The sequence below is a fragment of the Triplophysa rosa genome, linkage group LG14 (genome assembly GCF_024868665.1).
Source record: "Triplophysa rosa linkage group LG14, Trosa_1v2, whole genome shotgun sequence".
Taxonomy (NCBI): domain Eukaryota; kingdom Metazoa; phylum Chordata; class Actinopteri; order Cypriniformes; family Nemacheilidae; genus Triplophysa; species Triplophysa rosa.
In genome coordinates, this window is record NC_079903.1 from 18710673 (window position 1) to 18733261 (window position 22589).

The following is a 22589-nucleotide window of genomic DNA, read 5'->3' on the forward strand; positions in this document are numbered from 1 at the left end:
ACACTGTTGCTAAGACAGGCATCACTTTTTCTACAGCTTGGTTTAAAGGAATAATTCACCCAAAAAATGAAAATTCTGTCATGCGTCAAATATTATCCTCTATAGCTTCAGACGCTAAAAATGGCTGACTTCCAAAAAACATCCATTACACTCTATACGTGGTTGATAGTTTGGACACTGCTTAGGTGTTGGCAGATGACCTTGGCCCTTTTGGAAGATGCTGTAACTGCACCATCCGGTGGTAAATCGACATCATGTGAAGGCAAAAAAAAAAAAACTAGATGAGCACATTCAGAAAGAGAACAAGATTTGTCATGAATTGTCATGAATGATATATTAGAGACCACAATAAAATGCTGTTCACATACATGTTATCCTTAATTCTTTATTACTTGCAAAGGTTTGGAAACAAAGATTTTTTAAATATCTTGTAAGCTTTTGATTGTTTGTGAAATCAGTTGTTTGTAAAGCTGCTTTAAAGCTGTTTATATTTTCAAAAGTGTTATACAAACAGGATACACAAAAGTTTTGAAAGCATACAGTATGTCACAATAAACAATGTAATGGCTCTATATGAGTTTTCTTGTGAAGAAATTCAAGCAACTAATGTAAGAGCAAGATGGATGTTACCATAATGCTTTTATACGGTCATTTTAAAATGTAAACGCAAATATTATCATTTTAATGTAAATGGACACAGAATAAAAGAAATGCATTTGTGACATTTAAATGACATTCGAATTGAACTTGATCAGAATTAGGACAAATGCGTATTGTAATACACAAACAACATATCAAACCAACTGGCATTTATTTTTAAGCACACTTCTCAAACAAAACAATTAAAATATTAAGTCATGAATGTATTAGGACACCTAGGCCCGGTTTCACAGACACGGCTTAGCTTAAGCCAGGACTGTGCCTTAGTTGAATTAAGTTATTTATGTCGCTTTTATAAAAATGCCTTAGAAGAATACATTACTGGTGAGCGTCTTGTGACAAAACAATGGCACTGATATACTTTAAGATATTTCTGGGCAAATTACATTTAGTTTAGACAGGTCACACATTCATTTTAGTCTGGGACTAGCCTTAAGCCTTGTCTGTGAAACCGGGTCCTAAAGTTACTAAACATGTCCAAAGTTAATATGATAAACTGTGGTTCAGTGGCGTGTGGCTGACCTCTGACATGAGGTGACTTCTGGCAAAATGCTTAAATATAAGAGGGCAAAGTCAGTTTCCAGCAGGGCCGGGTCTGGGGGGCATTGCCCCTCCAATTTTTTCTTGGACCCCTTCACAAATATCCAACAACAACTCAAATGATTAAAAATTAAATACTTACTATATGCTTATATTTGCGTCTCTATTAAATATTGATCTGTCAATTTAATCAGAAAAAATGTAAAATGATGCATGCAATGAACATTGATTATATATCTGCCCAACTGGAATATGTAATTGCCCCCCCAGTCGAACCAGCCTAGTACTGGGCCTGGTTTCCAGGCATAAAAGTAATTTATTTGCAATACTTATTTGGAATAATGTGTATTTATTAAGTCATAAAATCTCATAAAAATTCATGTTTTATTTATAAAGAATACATTTTTGGTATCTGTTTTTTGTTACTGTTCTTTATCACCATCCTTAAAAACTATGACAACAATTTTTTTTTATTTTGCTAGTGCAATCATATATCGTAGGACTAGTTCACCCAAAAATTACATTTGTATCATCATCCTTATGCCGTATCACGCTACCATGATTTTATTAAAGTTGTTGTTTTTTATCAAAAGCAATTGGTGTTTAAGACATTATTTGCAGGAATTTGTGTTTATTTTTTAAGTGTTAAAAGATATTATGTAGATTCTTATTGAATTAGCCAAACCATTTATACATAAATTTAGTGTTTTACAGAGAAGAAAATCCTACAACTCTCTGGAATGATGAGGTAAATATAGATGTGTTTTCTTAAAGGAGTAGTTCATTTGACTTTCCATAGTAGGAATAAAAATGGCTATGGAAAGTGAATGGGGGCAAATTTTGAAGTGAACTACTCCTTTAAGTGTCTAAATACTTTTTGGGGCCATTGTAAAAGGCACCTGAGAGACCAAACCTTCAGTCGACTTTCAGTAGTTTTATTAACAGAATCATATTCGAGACTATTAAGAGGAGCAGAATAATTTAACTAAACAGATCAGAATGCAGTCTGCCTGCCCGCTATACTCTAGTCAACACCAGATTGATATTCATACTTTTCTTGACAAATATACATTCAACTAAAAACGTCAAAGGTATAATCCTGATTTGTTCATCCTTCTATAGTTTTATCCCGTCCGAAACAGTTTAAATCGTACAGAAAATGTGTCCACAGATGTCCAAATCCCAGCATATCCCGCTAAACAGGTGCATGTGATCTAGAGATTTCATCCAGGGTTCAGTGCAATATATTCACCCCTGTTACTTGTCCTGAGGTCTCTTTGGAGCCCTGACGTCATTTGATGCGATGGCGCACCAGTGACGACTCATCAGTGATCTCGCCGTCTCTGTGCCGTCGACAGGGTAGTATTAGCAGAATGAGGAGTATGGTCAGCACCAGGGCACATACGGCCTTCAGAGCGTACACGATCACCCACATCAAAGGCTCTCTGAGAGACACGCCGGCCGTACAGTCTGACGCTACACCCTCAGCTAGGAAAGGCCCAGCGATCTCCGCCAGTGGTACACCGCCGTTTTCTGATGGAATGAGGGGAGAGGTCGACACAAATAAAGCATATTGAATGTTCAAATACTTTTTCGTGTTTATGATAGGTGTCGGTGGGCCCGGAGAGATGGGCAAACCTTTCGAATTTGATATATTCATCCAAATCAACCCCCCTCCCCTGGTAGTCTTTAAGCAAAATCTAAAAAAGGTACTTTTGCATACTTGTTGATCCTTTGAAATTGAAATTTGATGGTTTAGGCAGAACATCTGTTAACCCATCCCCTCCTGCTCTATTTTTGAATGAAACGCCTACTTTTCTAGATACAATCAATTCACAGTGAGAAAAACAAACAAGCCACACCCTTTTCTCATTCAATATTTGGTTTCACTTGGAAATGCGTCACAATACTGAAGTAGGCTACTGAAACAACATAACATTAAAAAACTGTCCATTCTGAATTCATGTTGACATTAAACAGGTCATTCTCACGAAACCACTGAAAAATCACGGCAGTAAAGATTGTGGTTATAAAACAGGAATTGGAAATTGGATCAAGATAAATATAATTGTGTTCTTTACCCTGCACAAAGCATCATTTTAACTTTTTTTATTTGAATGCTTTTTCTGGTGAAATTATCATTACCGTAACGCGTCCTGATTTGTGAAGTGAATTATGTGTTGCAATTTAAAATTAAAACAATTGGATGTTCTACTAGATGTTCTCCAATGAAAAAAAATCATTGACAGAATACTCATGTATAATAAAATGAAGAAATAGTGGTAAAGAGAAGTGTCCAGGACTGATATTCTCATCCTCCGTAACATTTTTAAAAGACACACAAAGATATTTACATAAATTTTGATTTTATGTGAAGAAACACATCTGCCAGGTTAACATTACTTTATATTGTACTAGTTTAAAGCTTAATATTCTCTTGTCATGCTGTGTACACAACTTTTTTCATGCTCATTACCGATGCAGATCGTTTTTTGCATTTCAAAAATGTTACAAGTATAATTTTCTATTAAAATATACTTCATTAATGTCTTATTATGTATGATTACTAATAACTTGTTTAGGCATCACAGTTTCTGTTTTTTTAACATGCTATGGGATCGACAGTTTTAAATGGTTATGGTAATGAGAATTATTTTTTCCCTTTAATTAATTAATTTTTAATATATATTTTTTTTATTAAAGCAAAAGTAAAGAAATTAATGTTATTAAACATGTTATACCATGTTTTTAATTAATGAAAAGGAAAATTGTAGATATGAGTATTTTTCACAGTTTTTCAATCTTAAAATAATGTCTCCCCCCAAATATTAATCCTTAGACCCTTAAATCCACCTACCTGCACAGGTGCTAACAGCGAAGCCCACCCTCTTTTTGTCACGGTCAAAGATGACATAGAAGCCCTCCATCACTGTAGCTCCAATGACTAATCCGTTGGCTGAAGGGGAGATTCCAAAACGAAAACAGTCCAACGTACCGTCAATATCTGTGACAGGCTGCACGTACAGCTGCAGGGGCAAACATTGGTGTTTCATTTGAAGAACATATTTAAATAGATGTACTATGTTTTTGATAGTTAAAACACTATAATAATTCAGTATTTTTTCATACTGCTAAATTTTAGGGGTGACCTTTCCTTTAGGACTCTTAATGTGGAAATTCTGAGCTCATATCTACTCTCTGTTGGCTGGTGCTGACCTGTGGGAGAATGGTGATGCGAAAAGACACGCTGGTGTTTGTTGCTCTGAGGTAGATTGAGATTTTAGGAAAAAACCTCCATGGTGATTCTCCTCTCACCCAACATGCCAACTTGATGCCATCAAAGAATCCAGCTGAGAAGCCTTGAATCTAGAAAAGAGGACAGAGACTGAAACAAGCATGACCGGATTCTGTCAGAGCTGCTCTTATGCTCATGATTTACATTTTTATAGTTTACTATCAATAACACCACAAATCAAACTATACATTTTGATGGTTTTTAAAGATCCGGTGTGTGGGGATGATTCTCTATTTTAGCTCCTGTGACAATACTATCCATGCGATTTGTATGTGAATGTTCTGTTGTGAAGATCATACCAATGATGATTCCATAATGGCCTCCACCACTGCATTAAACACATTTCCAGGCAGTCGAAGTAGAGTCGTCCCACTATCCACTATGGCTTTATCCGAGTTGTACTAAAAAAAAAAACATGAAAGACAATCGGTCAAGGCCTCCATCTAACAGCAATGCCTGCTTCACCTTAAAGGCTTTCATAAACATCATTACGGCGGAATGGAAGCATATTTGTAGCAATTGTCAAATTGAAATGCAATTTGCAAAATGGCAATGCAGTATTTAAAATGACAATGCATTTATGTCTTTAAATATACATTTAAAATAATGTGCAACATTAGGTGCAAAATGAAAATGAAAATTCAATAACACAATTGACATTTGTACGTTCCTACACTACTTTTAATATGTATTTTGAAATGCATATTTTAATGCTCTTTAAGTTGCAAAATTAAAATTAAAATGCATTCCCCGGATTGAGTATATTTCAAAATACATTTCAAAATACATATTAAAAGTAGTGTAGGAACGGACAAATGTCAATTGTGTTATTGAATTTTCATTTTCATTTTGCACCTAATGTTGCACATATGTTATTTTAAATGTATATTTAAAGACATAAATGCATTGTCATTTTAAATACTGCATTGCCATTTTGCAAATTGCATTTCAATTTGATAATTGCTACAAATATGCTTCCATACGGCGGAGGTAAGAACGTTTATATTTGAATACTTTAGTACTGGCACCCTTCAGAGGTACAAATCCAGCACATCCTTGAAGCCACTCCAAGCACAAGATTTAACAGAATTTACAAATAACCATTATCCTTCTTTTATCTCTATCTGTAAAGGATGTGCTAGATCGGATTTGGCTTTATTTTGCAGTACATGTATGTACAGTAGCCTAGAGTTCATATGAGGATATGTTTAGGTTTGGTTTGCATACCTCTTTGCAGTCTAGATTTAAATTTTGGTCTCCAACTTCAAGCTTCAACACTTCCACTTGGTAGTACCACTCTTCTAGGATTGGGGTGTACCAAACAGAACCACGGTATAAGGTTGGCTCAACCCCTCCCATGATCTGCAACAGCACAAAACAACGTTCTTAAAAGCACTTTCTTTTCGATACAGAAAGAACATTCAAGTGTGTCTATTTGAACAATGGCTCATTGATCCGAAATGCTTCTGCATTTTCGTTGATTGGATTACAATTGTCTAGTTTCTCTTTGCTATAGGACTTGTGTACATGCTGCCGGAAATACATTTACACAATTAACGCTGAACCGGATATGCCCCCAAGCGTCCGTGAAAAAGGCCTATTGTCGCTTCCCTAAAATTTGCTATGTTTTTCAACAAATGAAGCCAAAAAGTATCAAAAATGATCAAACAAGTGAAACGCTTCAGATCTGATGCTCTGATTTTTTCAAACAGCATCCAATTAAGAGGTTAGTCAAATATTTCGAAAAGGCTTTGGATGTTGTTCAGTATTGGACACGGGACACACCCCTCCCCACCATGCTGTCCATCTGCTCCTCTCAGCGGGGCACAGCGTCGTCCAGCAGTCATGTATTACTAACAGAATGCACCAGCAGTAGGGAGCTCTCTTTAGCTTAATGAGCTTCTCACTAACAAGACCCGTAATCCTATAGGCAGGGCTGGACTGGGAAGAAAAATCGGCCCTGGCATTTTTAGGCCCGCATCGGCCCTCCACCGAATCTGTCGTTGGGGGGGGGGGGGATGGGATGTGGTGCATACGTGTCTTTTGCATTCGTTACGGCCCCATACGTAAGCGGAAAACGCGTCCGTTACGGCCCCATACGGTAGCGGCCCACCGGGAAAACGCACGGTACGCCAGATGGCCAGTCCGCCCCTGCCTATAGGAGGTGTCGGAGGTGCAAGACGCAGGCTCGCTCTGTGCTATTATGTTTCTTGAGTAGATGAGATGAATAATCTCATCTGTCCTTGAGAGCTTTAAACTGATCTGGTTTATGAGAGCGGGAAGCCTGACTGTTACAGACTACTTCAGCGCCAACTCTTATTGATGACATTCGTTTTTCTGCTTTTTCTTGGTTCTGTTCACATCTGGTCGGGGTGATTCGATCACAGGTGCTCAGATGAGGCAGTTTGCCGCTTGTCCCTTGCAAAAGATATTTGGAAGAATGCTTGTAACCAAACAGATCTTGCCCCCCCATCGACTCCCATAGTAGGAAAAAAATACTTCATCTTTTTTTGTTCTGTTGAATGCAAAAGAACATATTTTGAAGACTGTAGGACAGCAAACAGTTCTGGGGCACTTTTGACTACTATTGTATTTTTTCCTACTATTCAATGGGGGCAAAATCTGTCTGGTTATAAGCATTCTTCCAAATATCTTTCTCTGTGTTCATCAGAACAAAGAAATGTATTCAGATTTGGAACAACTCGAAGGTGAGTAAATGATGACAGAATTTTCATTTTTGGGTGAAGTATCCCTTTAAGTAGCACGGGAATATTTGTGGCAATAGCCAACAAAACATTGTATGGGTCAAAATCTTTTATGCCAAAAAATCATTAGGATATGAAGTAAAGGATGTTAAGTATCTTCATGGATAACATTTCCTACCGTAAGTATTCAAAACTTTATGGATGCAGCAAAATCGCTAACAAAAATGGCCGGAAACCCTCCCGGACCGCTCTTTGAGAACTACCCACTCAAGTTTGGTATCTATATAAAGCTTCGAATTTCAGCTTTCGGGTTCATCTACTCTCCACAACGACATTACAGCGGTAATCCATTAGAGAGCGTCAAAACAAACCTGTTTCTTCTTAGCAACGGCTTGCTACAGCGTCTCTGATTAACAACTTCACTGCAAAAAATGACTTTCTTACTTAGTATGTTTGTCTTGTTTTCCAGTACAAATGTCTAAAAATTCTTGAATCAAGATGCATTTTCTTGATGAGCAAAATGACCCAAGAAAATAAGTCTTGTTTTTAGAACAAAAATATGAAATTTCTGTGAATTTGTACTTAAAACAAGCAAAAAATCTGCCAATGGGGTGAGAAAAATAATCTTGAATTTAGTGACTAAGAAAAAGGTTAACCTTAATTCCAGATTATTTTTCTTACCCCATTGGCAGATTTTTTTGCTTGTTTACAAATGACCCACATTTTTTGCAGTGTTCAAAGGCGGTTTTGTCAATATTTCGATTTTTTTTGCACCCTCAGAGTTTTAAATAGTTGTATCTTGGCAAAAAAAAACTTATTTATTCAGCTTTCAGATAATGTAAAAATCTCAATTTCGAAAAATGTGTCCTTAAAGTCCCAGTGAAATGAAAAATTACAATGCCAATTTTTTCATGAAATATTGCAGCGTTTATTGTAAACAGTTTATCAATGTGGGTCATTCTCTTTTTAAAAATCGTGTGGCTTCATAATCTTCAGTTAAAATCTGAAAATCCACTTCAGTCCTGTAATGACTATCCATCTTGACATGTGACATATGTTAGACGGTTTGGGCGGAGCATCTGTTAACTCCTCCCCTTCAACTGTCAGTCTGCTGCCAGTTCCATTTCAAAACGCAACGGCTGTTTTTATACATCCAATCAAATCGCAGAGAAAGATGAAAGCCACGCCCACTATTTTTCTCCTTCAAAATTCCATTTCACTCGGAAATGCGTTAAAACACGGAAGTAAAAACGATCGCAACTTCCGGTTCATGGGGACTTTAAGACTAGTTTTGTTGTCCAGGGTCACATTATAATATGAGAACTGCTACGGTGTATATGGAGAGAGAGAAATAAGAGAGTAAAAATGAGAATCGAATAGAACATTTTGAAGTGTTTTTGAATATACTGAGGGATGCAGCAGACCGGAGCAAGCAGGCGTATATTGAAGATCAATGCAACACTACGGGTTGAATACATACCAGGCTGCCGCCCACTGGGTCGGCTGTAGTGCTGGCAGAGACTCCTGCTCCACACATCTGGAGAGAGAAGACATCTGGAATGCCAGCCTGCCGCACAACAGAGTTGAAGAAGGGCTCTACTGAGGGATCGGGCTGAGAGAAGACAAATATAAAAGCCATCTAATATCAATGTGAGTTCAAACAGTAATCGGTCAACTTCGAAATTAACAACTTGTTTAACAATGTAGACCTTACAAACAGACCTTCCAACAGCCTTTATTGTGGTACTAGTGTCTGAAACATGTTAAAACGTGTTCAAATTCTCCGTGTTGATGTACTTCTTATTTTTATGTTAATAACGTAATTAAACAGATTAAATGCATCTGACACAATTATTATGGTACTATGGTACAGCCCACTATCAAAAACGAATTCAATACATCCTTGAATCATTTGCAACAAACATACACCCATCATTTCAAGGATCCTTATCACTTTCCACACTGTAAAAGTATGAGTCAAACCCGAAACGCCACTGATGTTTGAGGACATGAGCCCCACCCACAGTAAGTCAAATAGTTACACCTTCCTAAAACACACTTTCAAACTGAAACGCTTCACATCACTTACTCGAGCCAGAAGAGGATACGCAAGGCCCAGAATTCCCTGCCAGTTGATCCCAGGCAGGAAGAAGCCTTCTGAGACGAGGATGGCAGCTATGTTGATGATGATGGTTTCACTGGGTCCTTGAGGAATGGTGATGTGGTCAGTTCCAAGTTCACCTTCCCATTCCCCCTGCGTGTATTTAACCGCAACGGCCCTCCCAGCGCTTTGATATGTACTGGAACTGAAGAAAACATGAAACAGTGACATTGGTTCATCACTAATAAACATCATATTACTCAATGGCGTGATCTTACAGCGCTCTGTTGAAGTAGTGTGTTATGTAGGGATGTGCTGCTGCAGCTACAGCGAAGTTGCTGCTTCCAGTATCGACCAGGACGTTCAGCTGTAAAGACAAAAAAATCAATGAAAGTTACTTGAATTATTACCTTATTATTAATTATTAATCATATAAATGAATTCATATGAACTATAATTGAAGTATGTGAGAGATACATAAGTAGTTTTAGGAGATTTTAAAAAATCTCTGTGATACTCTGTTCACTCTGTGCTTTGATTGGAGCAACTTTTATTTTGAAAACATTAACTGGACAAATTTAGTCTGAAAATATTTGGGTTTTAGGATAAATTAATATAACGATGATTGAAAAAAGGAGTCAACATTTCTTTAGTAGACAGAGCGTCTTCATATGGGTTTTGAACAATTTATAGGTTGAAGTCTCTTTGCCACATGTATAAATGTAAATACATGGTAATTTTTTTTTATTTTCTTGTTATCTACTTTGGATTTTAGTAATGGTATTGAAGTATTAATTCAACTTTTCTGTGCAAGACAAATATTCCAAAAATGCCATGTGCAGACAACATTGTAAAGACATTACTCACTTGAAAATCTTGATGTCAATCTAAACCTGACTATGTTTCTTATGCAGAAAACAAATATTTTGAAGAATGTTGGTCCACAACATTGAAACCCCTTTTTTACGCTCTTAAAAAAATGTGCTTCATAAGGTTCTTTGATGCCATAGAAGAACTTTTTGGTTTCATTAAGAACCTTTACATCTGAAAAACCTTTCTGTTTCAAAAAAGGTTCTTTGTGGCGAAAAAAAAGTAAGACAGAGATGGTGACTAAATGGTTCTTCTATGGCATCGCTGTGACCTTTATTTTTAAGAGTGTATTGTATGGACACAAAACCACTTGTACAAAATATCTTATTTTGTCTTACACAGAAAAAAGTCATTTTCAAGTTTTGAACAAGATGAGGGTAATAAATTCTGACAGAATTTTTCGGTGAACTATGCCTTTAAGAATAATGATGTACGGTGACAAAATATATTGCCACAGTAATTCAGCTTAATTTATTTGTTTACAGTTAATGAAATGACTCCATTGTATCTTCATTATAGTGATAGCAAAACTACAAAAAGTACACACATAAAAACCTAAAAAGTAAAAGTGTATTATTATCAGTGTTGGGTGTAACCAGTTACTTAGCAATTAGTTACTGTAATTTAATTACTTTTCCCTTGAAAAAGTAAAGTAAGGGATTACTCTTCTTTTTTCTGTAATTTAATTATAAGTTAAAAATGTACTTACCCAACACTGATTATTATACCCGGTCAAAAGCTTGATATCACTACACTGCAAATTAGTGTGTGACGTGTAGCCTTTATTGTTGAGCCATGTGTAACTAATCACACAATTTTGTTTTAAATACATGTGCAGTATGTGCATTCTATAGTTTATTCATTTGTCCTGTATGCCGAACATCTATATCCCACACCTATATCCCAGGCACAGCGGAGCTCTCTCCACACATATGTTTCTGACTGGCAGGCGCGTGTGAGCCGACCACAGCGGTTGGAATAATGTTGTCGGAGCGCTGGTTCAACGAGGCTGAACTAATGAGATAACAGAGCCGTGCCATCTCACCCAGTTGCCAAAGAGGCCATTATGAGCATTCCTCATAGTTAGCAGCATCATAATATACACACAGATCTGCTCCACCGCATTCATCCTAACAGCTTCATTTAAAATCAGTTAAACCCACAAACGCATTTAATGCTCTGTTTAAATTAAATATTACGGCAAATCTTCAGATGTTCCTAAGTAATGACTCTTTTTAAGAGGAATTTAGGAGGAATAGAAAACCAGAAAGATATTGTTTGCAATGCATATCCTTACTGCTTACAACACACTGCCCCGTGAAACTGTACATGCTACAATAATACATGTCTCAAACACTATCTCTATCTGTTTAATTCAAGGATCGCTATCCACGTGTCATTAAAAATATGCACTTACATAAAATAAGGACCGGAAGAGCTATTTCTGAAGTTTATAACATGTATTGTGTTCACAAAAAAATGCATTAAATATGGAGCAGTGCATTGTGGGTATAGTACCCATCCCAGTGTGCTCACTGTCTGCTGCTGTTTTTGAAGCTCACCTGGGTATCCTACTGTATGCAAAAATGTACATAGCATACTTGGTATACTTTTGTTTACAACAGAAAAAAAGTAGTATGGCATGCTGAACATGTGTGAATACTGTCTTTGTGTATTTAGCAGAGGCGTGGAAGTAATTCAAGAGGCTTAAGACGGTTTTGACTAGAAGGGATACAGCAACCTCCACTGGGCATGCACACTTCAATATCGCATAAGTTTTGTCACGCTGAAAACAGTTGATTAATATTTGTTTATTATTGTAAGGTTAGGTTTAGGCTTGGGGTAGGTGTAGGCGTTTACATGGCGAGATTTTGCACCACTTCCGGCCGTAGCTGTATCCCTTCTAGCAACAACGGCTTAAGGCTAAAGTATAGTTCCCTTTTCGCGTATGCGAGGGACAGCGTACAGTGCGCGTGACGCAAATTTCGTCGTCAGAATAGTACACGCAACGCTGGAAATTTGTTACCTCGCATACAAAGGTTGCGCATGCGCATTCCATTTCTTGCAGTAATTAGTTTAACCACCAGGTGGCAACAGTGTCTTGGGAGCATCGATTCAAGGTAGTTGAAGAAAACCTGACCCCTATAGCCCTGGAGAGGTACTGCAATATGTTGCAAGGCACATGCGTCAATACCCGTGTGTACGTGTACAAGTCGAAAGCAGTATACTTTGCAAGGCTGTGCGTTCGGCTGTACGCGTACGCTCGCAAACACATGAAAAAAAGAAGCATGCCACAGGCTTTATTGTGTTCACAATGGAGACCTTTCAAAAAGCAGAGGAAAGTAGAACTTGATCATGCTTTTATATTTTTGGGCAGATTTCCGCATTCCTTGCAGGCTTCAGTGTAAGAAAATGCTTAAGGAGTAATGTTCTGGAAACAGCGAACACACACCTTAAACACATGTTCAGTGTTCACACTAGGCAATGTACCAGTCGGGAGAAGATGCGGGCACGCATCTTCTCTTTCTTTCCAAGAATCTTCCTTCCTGGTGCTTGCCTCTTCATACCCCTCCTCTCCTCACTCCCATGACTCCTCTCGCGCTGAAGCGGGCTCTAATCGGCCCATCGAGGTGGCTTAGCTAATTGGCAGACGCTCAGTCACTGGGAACGCATCTGCTACCTGTTTGTACCAATTAGCAGATGTGAGCCACTCCAGTCCGACGCCTCCACACATGCGACAGATTTCACATTTAGTGGCTCATTTAGAAAGAGCGCCTCAATTAACATGAGTCCCCGTAATTACATATTCACAGAGGATGATGGCCTGACGCGGTTTACCTTAGTCATTTATTTACAATGAGACCATAGAACGAAAATGATATTCTATTGCATTGCACATTCCACAACATATATCTTTATAGAGATTTTCAGAAGTATCTGCTATAACTGGTTCAAATCATTTCGTATGGAGAGCAATGCAATTACTTTTATTGAGCAATGGGACGTATGGACCCAAGCCGTGGCTGACTGTACATTTTCCCACCACTTACCAAATAAACACAAATCAAAATGAAATATTAATATGAGATAACTAAGTGAGAAGAATTTCCTGTGTGAAGAATAATATATGAAAGTAAGAGACAATTGAAACAACTACAGAATGTACGAGAGTAATTGGAACAAAGGTCAAATAAGTGTCAATAAATAGAAACACATTACTCAAAAATGAGCATTCTCTCAACATTCTCTAATTCGCACATCCATCCATCATTAAAAAGTCCAAACGACTCCAGTAGGTTAATAAATGTCTTCTGAAGCAAAACAATAGGTTTGTGACGGAACAATTTTTTTTATTTCGCTGAACTTTGAATATGGCGGCACACGTCATCTTGAAATCTCATTGGTTCTCATCTGGTGGCTACACTCTTAAAGGAATAGTTCACCCGAAAATGATTTACTCAACCTCAAGTCGTTCCGAACCTGTATACATTTCTTTGTTCTGTTCTGAACACAAAGAAAGATATTTGGAAGAATGTCAGCGAGATTTCTGAGGCACCACTGAAATGGTTATCAAAGGTGCCCCAGAACTGTTTGATTTCCATAATCTTCAAAATATTCTCATTTGTGTTCAGAACAAAAACAATACAATAGTTCTTTATACTAAGGTAGTCAATAGGGCCGGGTGATATACAGTACATCGCGATTCACACTAATTAATTATACCCGTCTTTGATCGCTAGGAAGTCCTGCTCGATCTAAAATCACTACGAGATTGAGTCGTTTATAAAGTGCATTTGAAAAAGAGAAGAACATTGATAGAATATCACCATTGGCATTTCCTGGAACTATTGCCGTTTCCCAATATGCGTTCTTCAGCGGTCTTGTGTCCTCGTGTTCTCGCTCTACATCATCAATTGCCGTCAAAGTCCGTTCCAATACTCAAGAACACAGAGAACTCATGAAAGTGTTCTCGATATCAAGGATGCATCGAATGCAGCCTTCCGCGCGTACAGAATCCGCTTGAAGTCCCAGAAGTCACTGCGGCACGTCCATTCAAGTTTGTTCTTCCGAGGCTACGTTGCAAGACCGGTCTCCACGAGAACACAAGTCCGTTCTTTGCGTTCTCGGAATTGAGAAATGGCCTGTGTGTGTGTGTAAATCGTTCTTCTTCTGTCCCATATTCAGAGTTTCTATGCGAGATCGCCCTCTGGCTTTCGGATTTTGCGGCATTTAACCGTAATTCATTGAGGAAACTGAGCATAAGAATTCCAAGCCCTAGTAGTCAACGATGTCCCAGAAATCTCAATTGCTAACATTCTTCCAAATTTCTTTCTTTGTGTTCAACCAAACAAAGACATTTATGCAGGTTTTGAACAACTTGAGGGTGAGTAATTCATGACAGAATTTTAATTTTTGGGTGAACTGTCCCTTTAAATATAAAGATGCTTTATGATGCCATAGTAGTAGAGCCATTTCTGGCTAAATGGTTAGATGAAAATGCTTAAAATATAATGAATTATAAAAAAAGAAATGGTTCTTATTAAGAACCTTCCAGTGAATGGTTCTTAGTGAAACCAAAAATGGTCCTTCTATCCTCCATCACTGTAGGAAAACCTTTTGTAGCACCTTTGTTATAAAATGTAGTTGTCATTTAACAAAAGAGAACCAACAAGATACGTCACAAAACTGGAATTTAGCACTCTAATTTTTTGTTCTGATTGCAATTTCACTATATAAGCTTAAAACAATAATAGCTTTCTTTGTAAATTTCAGAAGATTTTGCTTGTGTTCATCTGAAGAAAGGAAGTCATACATCCGGGATGGTGTGAAGGTGAGTAAATAATGTGAGAATTTATATTTTCAGGTGAACATTCATTTAAGCAAATATTTGACTGCAGAATGCTACTGTTGACAAGCAAAGCAAATGTTCTCCAAAGCCATGGAATAAAAAGTTGGAGAATATAACAGTGTACAGAATGAACTGGAGTTTCTGACAACAACTATCTAACTAACACAAACCTTGATCTCGCTTTTCATGTGCAATTCTAAAAATGTACATATATCTACACATCTAACACACGGCGGGTGTTGGTTAACACATATAATATTTATCCATTATACTGGTAATACAAATCGACTCCTTTAGGCCTTAATCTGAGTCAGCTGCTCTCATCAAGAGACCCGATGTCATGTGAACCCATGTGAGCTGCCTCTTACATATTCTCAGCAAAGAGATCAAGAGCTCTTTGGTCTCCGTCCTCTGCTCGAGGCATTTTCATAGAGCCTTTCACATCACATGCTGTCTGAACTGATATGCGTTGAATGCCTGGAACACTGCTCTGAGATCAGCCTAAGCCATCCTTTGTTGTGCAGAGTGATTACTGTGAAGCACAGCAGCAGCTGATCTAAAATCAGTGGAGTTTGACAAAGAATGAAAAGGGCAAACCTTATGAAAACCCATTAGTACGTCAAATGTAATTCAAAACATAAAATGTCATTGCATGAAATAACAAAATATCAAAAAAGTGACATCTGCAGGAAAGTATGGGTTTATTTCTCAGAACTAACTGAACTTTTCTAAGTCATGTTTGGGTGTTTTTTTCCGATTTTAATCGGTATACAAAGTCAGTTTAAGGATATCCGGGAATAATACACCAATGTTTAACAACCATTAAACATTTTGGGGTGGTTTCCCAGACAGGGATTAGCTAAAACCGAGACTAGGCCTTAGTTCAATGAGGAAAGTATTATGAAGTAGTTTTAACAAACATGCCAGACTACAAACATTACTTGTGTGTATTTTGAGACAACACAAAGGTATTTATTTTAAGTTACAGTATGTCAGTGCAAGTTGTTTTCAGTTTGGACAGCTCTTACATTTAGTTTAGTCTTGGACTCTCTAATCGCTGTCCACGAAACTGCCCCTAATTAGTGTACAATTTAAACAGTATTTTATTTTAAATACGTTGTGTGAAATGTGTGTTTGTGCTTTGTTTATTAAAACGTTGTCAGTTTGTAAAAGAACTTTTTTAATATATTGCTCAGTAAAATTCTAATGCTACTTTGAAACGATTAGGAAAACAAAGAAATGTTCAATAAAAAATGCTGATTGAAGTGTTCAGAAGCGTGTCTTATAAAAATAAAACAGATTTGTAATAAAGCTCATTGGTTTGATGTTGTATTATTCATTTGTGAATGCAGCTTAAGTGTCCAAAATCCACCATAAATACCATGATAAATTAAGAAAAAATTGAGGCCAGAATTTTGTTAAAGACAAAAGAAAACGTTAAAGTGTAACATGACAACACCGTTGCATTTTCTACTTTTAACCATTTCTAAAAAAAATGTGTAAAATGAAAGCTCTCCAAAGTTTTAACATTAAGGAAATGACATACCGTCTGCCCAGGAGTTCCTATGACCATCTCCATATAATATCCCCTACCAGAGTCTCCTTTTAAATTGTTGATCATGTCCAGAAAGTTGACAGTACCGGCGGGATCGGACGCCAGAGAGAGTCCTCTGTCAGCTTTGTCTTCATTCTGTGTCAAAGGCCTGAGGTCCAACTGCACGGACGCGTTAAACTTCCCCGCAAATATCTTCAGAGGTATTTTAAACACTGAATGCGACGTCCAGAAAGAGAGATACAGCAGCAGAAGTCCAAAGAGCCGCATCTCGCCAAACTTCCCGTTGTTTTATTAAACAACCGTCACAGTGCCGAAGTGTGCCATGGATGACTCCAGATGAGATCCATAATGGGAATTAGTTAGGGACGGTCTTCATCACAGGGTTCTGTGTGTGAACGAGGTCTCCAGCAGAAACATGAAGTATGTGCGTTGTGCGGGATGGATAACTTCCTGAAAAAAGTTTAACGCGGATGTGACGATCTTATTCAAACATCCCGGCGCTGAGTGAGTGAGAGCCAGGGGCGCGACTGCAAATGATAGCCTAGTGCACTACTCGGCTGTCTGCATCAATTGTGGGGGAAAAAATAAAAACAAACATCAGTTGTGGGGCAACACGGGCGCGTTCCCAGTTAGACGAGGTGACAACACGCGCTCATGACACCCGGGATGTTGTCTAGGTAGGGAACTCACTTTGTTGAAAACTTTTCTGTTTTGCATTCTTCTATTTAGTAGGCCTACATGTATGCCTTTTAATCCAAGCATAAGTGCGTTCAAAGTTACGTCAGTCATTTTTGTCAGTATGTGTGTTCAACTAAGGGCTGCTCGATTATGACAACAATCTTCACGATTATTTTGACCAATATTGAGATCCGGATTATTTTAGTGAGTGATCGTGTTAAAGTCTTTGCACATACAGTCTGACATTTTCGTATGCGTTTTTTCGTATTTGTCTCTCGTTTGTACGGTGTCTCTGAATTGTTATAAAAGGCCACTCAAAATGCTTGATACGGATGCGAAAACGCAGAAAATCGAACCCGGTCCGAATTTTTTAATGACGGACGAAAATATCGGAGGCAGTGTGTAAATGTGATTGACACAACGTGAGGTCGTATTTATTTTTTAACGTGCGGAAATTTCGGACGCAAATTTCGGACTCAATGTGCTTAACTATTCAAACAGCATAGCATTGGCCTTTAAACTGCGAATTTAACTGAAAATCAATGTAAAGAAATAGCTGAACCATAAAGGAAAGCGCTGTGGTTTTATACCACAAGAAATGATAGGGTTGCTAAATGAAATGCGGCACAATAATTTTTTACCTTGGTTATTTTGTTTTTGTAATTGTTGAAGGCCAAAATTGACGATTACGATTCATTTTCGATTAATTGCAGAACCCTAATTCAAACCCATAACTCAAAATCTCAAAATGTAAATTATTTTACTTTTATTTGCTTTTATTTTTCGAAGTAAGTTTCTTTCAGGATTACCCGAATTACCTTTTAATTGTAATCGTATTTAATCATAAAGTGATTTTTTGTGATCGGTCACGACCGCACAGTAGCGCCCTCTGCGCTCCAAAGGTTATATATACCCTAAAATATGTAAGTAGATAATATATGCAGTGGTGGAAAAATACAAAAATATTATACTCAGATACAAGTAGGCTACTATTACTTTGATGAAATTGTACTTGAATACAAATTACCAGTCAAAAAAATCTTCTCAAGTAAAAGTAAAAAGAGCGCGCGCGTGCGTGCGTGCGTGCGTGCGTGTGTGTGTGTGTGTGTGTGTGTGAAGCTGCTTTGCAAAAATGCAAAATTGTGAAAAGCACAACAGAAACTAGATGAGGTAAAAGTTTGCAAACAAACTTTATGTTGGCTTGAGAAAGTCTAGAAGTTTAAAATAGTGTAGCGTGGAAGAAATAAAAGTTCAAAATACACTTTAAAAATGTCCATAAATTTAACAGTAAAATACCGTAAAAATGCTAAGACCGTATTTCACAAAACACGTGATAAAAAACTCTAATTCGTTTTACAGAGAAAGACCTTAAATTTAACAGTTAAAAACATATGAAAATACGGTTAATTGGAGTAAAATTAACAATATACTGTATTACTTACCGTAAAAAAGGAAAATATTATTTTGTCTTGGGCATTCCAGCGTTATGGATTTGATATATGTAAATAGAGTTTAATATTAACATACATGGCTGGATGTGCAGAATTATGTGTATTTGTATTTTTTTCTGTAATAAAATGTTAAAACCCACAAGGTCATTCAAGCAGAACAGCCATCTCTTTACCGTACGGTTTTGCAGTACCAGAGATAGTCAGAAGAGGGCGCAGTTCACCACTGGAGTCCATCATCTCCCTCCTAACAAGCGGTGCAGTAAATGAGGGAGATTATCTGAGTGAACAGCCTCACCATTTACTGTCCAAATCGCCTTTGCTGGAACATTGCCTCCTAATCTCCCCCCCAAACGTGATTGGAAGAAAACTTGAGAGGCAAGACAGCGGACCAGTCAGAGCTGAACACACTGTTCTCCTTTGATTTGTAGACAACACCCCCTTTAGACAGAACCACTATTGTTAACCCATCATGTTCAAACATGTCAGTGTGGAGATATTGTTTTGGTTAGCATTATGTCCAAGTGTTTTTCATACACCATAATCATGCTTGATGAAAATAAACACAATACATAATAGCTACAATCTATAGTCAAAATTAACAAGGAATATTAAAGCGAATAAGATTAAAACACATTTAAGTAGGACCCAGTTGCAACCTGTAACAGTTTGTGATCTGATGATAGTAGTAATTACAGTGTCTCGATATTAACAGTCCGTGGTCTTGTCATGTCCATCCAGAAACCACTGTTGTATATAATGTGACTACCGACCCCAGGCCTGGACCTCATGCCATAATCTCCACACCCCTCACAGGCCGAATTACTCAAGCATCTTTAAATCCATAATACTTGTCTTAGACACCGTGCATCTGTTGGTATCTTGTACAGTGGTGATAATGGATGTTGTGTAATTACAGACAGGGAAGTGGAGCTGGACAATCTGAGATTAAAGTGGGAGGTGTGTGTAGTAATCACCTGACCACTTGGTTTTTCTTCTCCAAAGCTCATTTTCCACACGTCTTGTCCACTCTGTATCCTTTTAGTTTTATGTCCAGGTGATGTTATTGTGGGGGATCCAGGTCTGACAGGTACTGTATGAGGCGACAGTGGGCACAATATATTTCTCCTGATTTACCTTTGTTTTAGCCTTTTGCCATATATGTATGAATTACTCAATTTAATGCACCGATCTGAATGTTTATGGTTTGGTTTATGTTGTTATGTAAACCCAATGGGGCTGTTTCCCGGACAGGGTTTAATCCTAGTCTCAGACTAACTTAAATGTAATCGGTGTCTTGATCAAAAACAACTTGCACTGGCATACCTTAAAATATATCAGTGCAATTATTTTTTCTCAAGATGCACACCAGCAATGTTTCTTTGTTAAGTATGTCTTTAAAAACGATTTATCCCAATTTAACTAAAGCCTAGTCCTGGTATAATCTAATCCCTGTCCCGGAAACCGCCCCAATGTGTATTACTTGCAAAGCGGTGCAACTCACGTAATTGTATCAGACAGCATTTTTGTGAAGAGCATGTTTAAAAATTAATCTTTAGTCACTAGTTAACTCTTAGAGTAGTTAAAGCAGAGTCCCTGAGAAAACATCCAGTTGATGTTCAAGACTAAAAAATGTGGGACTAAATTTGTATAAAATACAATTTTGTAGCTTCGTACTGCTGGATGGCAACAATTGCTTTATTTGTTTACGTTTGTCTCTCACAAACATATTCAGGGCATTTTTAGACCTGTGGACTGTTTGAGACTGTTTGCTTCCAAACAAGGATTTATGCAGCGCTCGAGACATCTCGGATTTCAGATATTTCCCACCTCAAACCCCAAAATAAACATCTGAAACGTCAGACATCCGACCTCTAAATTCAGGGCAAATAGATCGACCCCGACCGCCCAAGATGCTCTCAGTGAAACCTAACAGCACAAAATAATCTGAAATCCTCTGTACGGTTTATTAATAAATTCAAGTAATAAATATCATCTTGGCTCTCTTTAATGTGCCATGACGGGTGATTGACTGGAACGCATTAAGCTCGGAGGTAGGACATTTAAACTGGAATGCCACGTCTGGCTTCCACTCGGACGCGCCGTAAAGTGTTACATTTTCTTCTTGGTTGGAAATTGACGTCTTTTGCGTTTAAATGTAATCTTAAGAATGTATCAAATTGGACTCGGGATTAACTACCAAAACCCACAACCAATCAGGCTATATACATCCCACAGTGTTCAGCTCAGCTTTGAGTCCGCTGCGGTGCATTAAACGTCTGCACAACGGCGTGCATCGCTGCACGTTACGTACTCCGGCTGATGACCCGCTCAGCTGGCAGGGTTAAACTCACCGTCCCTGTACCTGCCAGCTTGCTCTCTTAAGGGGCATCGCCTGCTTGCCATCTCTGAGGTATCACCCTCGCCCGCCATCTGCGCCCCGACAGACGCTCGTGCGCCACACTGCGCCGCAGATGTTCCCAGGACAGCGGGAGGTCGAACGGTGAAGTCTTGCTGCCACCCTCGCTGCCTTCCGGTGCCCCCCGGGGCCGTAGACATCCTGCACTCGGCATCACAAACACCTTCTGTGATATGACTGCGAGGTGTGTTTATCGCAGGCTCATTTGAGAGGAAGTAGAGGACATCGAGGAGAAATGTTGGCGTAGGCTGGGGCAGCCATTAAAAGTTAAAACCGCATTGAGATGACTTACCAAGCTACTGTATGTTCACACCACTGGTGAATGTGGCCCACGTTTTTGTGACACTGTGTACAGCATATGTTATTGGATGTGACGTTCTTATGTCCGTCCCATTTCCATATGTGTACATTTAGGCAATATTTAAATCAGTTTAATGTGACTTGAGCATTGATGTGACGCTTAACTGTGCCCCATACAGTGACTACTCCATTATTTTAAGGCAAAAGGCATCTTTCTCCATTGACCCTGTATTCTTGATTTTTTTGCAAACAACATATAAATTGTTGCATTATCCCTATTTTTAGATAGACTGGGTATGTTCTTGTGGTCCTTTAAGCCAATAAACGTTGTCACACCGATCACGCCGCAGTCCCATCCTTCCTGGCACTTAGTGCACCCATCCACTTTGTCTAAATGAGTTTGCTGCCATGACTCCTTAGCATGCCGTTATTAACATTTTGCCCTGTCCTCACCCTCAAAATGAATCCATGTGCTATATGACACCGGCCTCTAGCGCACATCAGTTTTACAAGCATTGACCACATTAAGTATTTGGTTTACATGCCAGGGCAGAAAGTTTTAACAATATTGGTCGGTTTCAGAACAAATCCTGTTCAGACCAATGTCTGATTCTGGTTTAACTGAAACAATGGCATTTGATTGACGTATGGCCTGTGGCCTAAAATGCTGAAATATGCTGCAGCCATTCCGTGACCCTGCAGAGAATATGCGGGTTCAGAAAATGGATGGATGGATTTGATCAGAAAACAGAAGTGGCCACTTTGGCATTTAGTGGGATGTAGTCCTAGATGAAATCAGTTTACTGTTGGATCTATGGGTAACGCCTTCATAGAAAGAAAGATGTTGGTGTTGATTTGCAGTTCCAGCAGCATTAAATGGCCATAATGTGGTTATTTAGATCATTTACAACATTTATGGCACTTGAAAAGTAGGGTTTTTACATTTTCTGAAAAAAGGATGAACTTGATTCTAGGATGTTGCGGGTGTGGATGCTAGTGCATTGTGAATGCTAAGGTGTTTTTGCTATGTGGTTGCTAGGGTGTTCTTATTGGTTGGGACTGTAGGTGGTTCTTGGGTTACTTACTGACGACCCAAGTCAAAAGAACCCTTTTCTGTATGATATTCTTATTCTGAGATGTATTCTTGGCTTAGTTGTAGCCCATTCTCT

The 22589-nt window shown here is 38.3% G+C and overlaps 1 protein-coding gene across 1 annotated transcript; it reads right to left on the reverse strand.

The window, feature by feature from the left end:
- Window positions 1–376: 376 nt before the first annotated feature.
- Window positions 377–17067, reverse strand: bace2 (beta-secretase 2). The gene is made up of 9 exons (XM_057351067.1): window positions 16567–17067; window positions 9580–9668; window positions 9290–9506; window positions 8681–8812; window positions 5723–5857; window positions 4795–4896; window positions 4417–4566; window positions 4058–4226; window positions 377–2733 (listed from the first exon to the last, which is right to left on the reverse strand). The coding sequence occupies exons 1-9, from the start codon at window positions 16840–16842 to the stop codon at window positions 2492–2494; spliced, it is 1512 nt and encodes a 503-aa protein (XP_057207050.1). The 5' UTR covers window positions 16843–17067; the 3' UTR covers window positions 377–2491.
- Between the last annotated feature and the right edge of the window lie 5522 nt (window positions 17068–22589).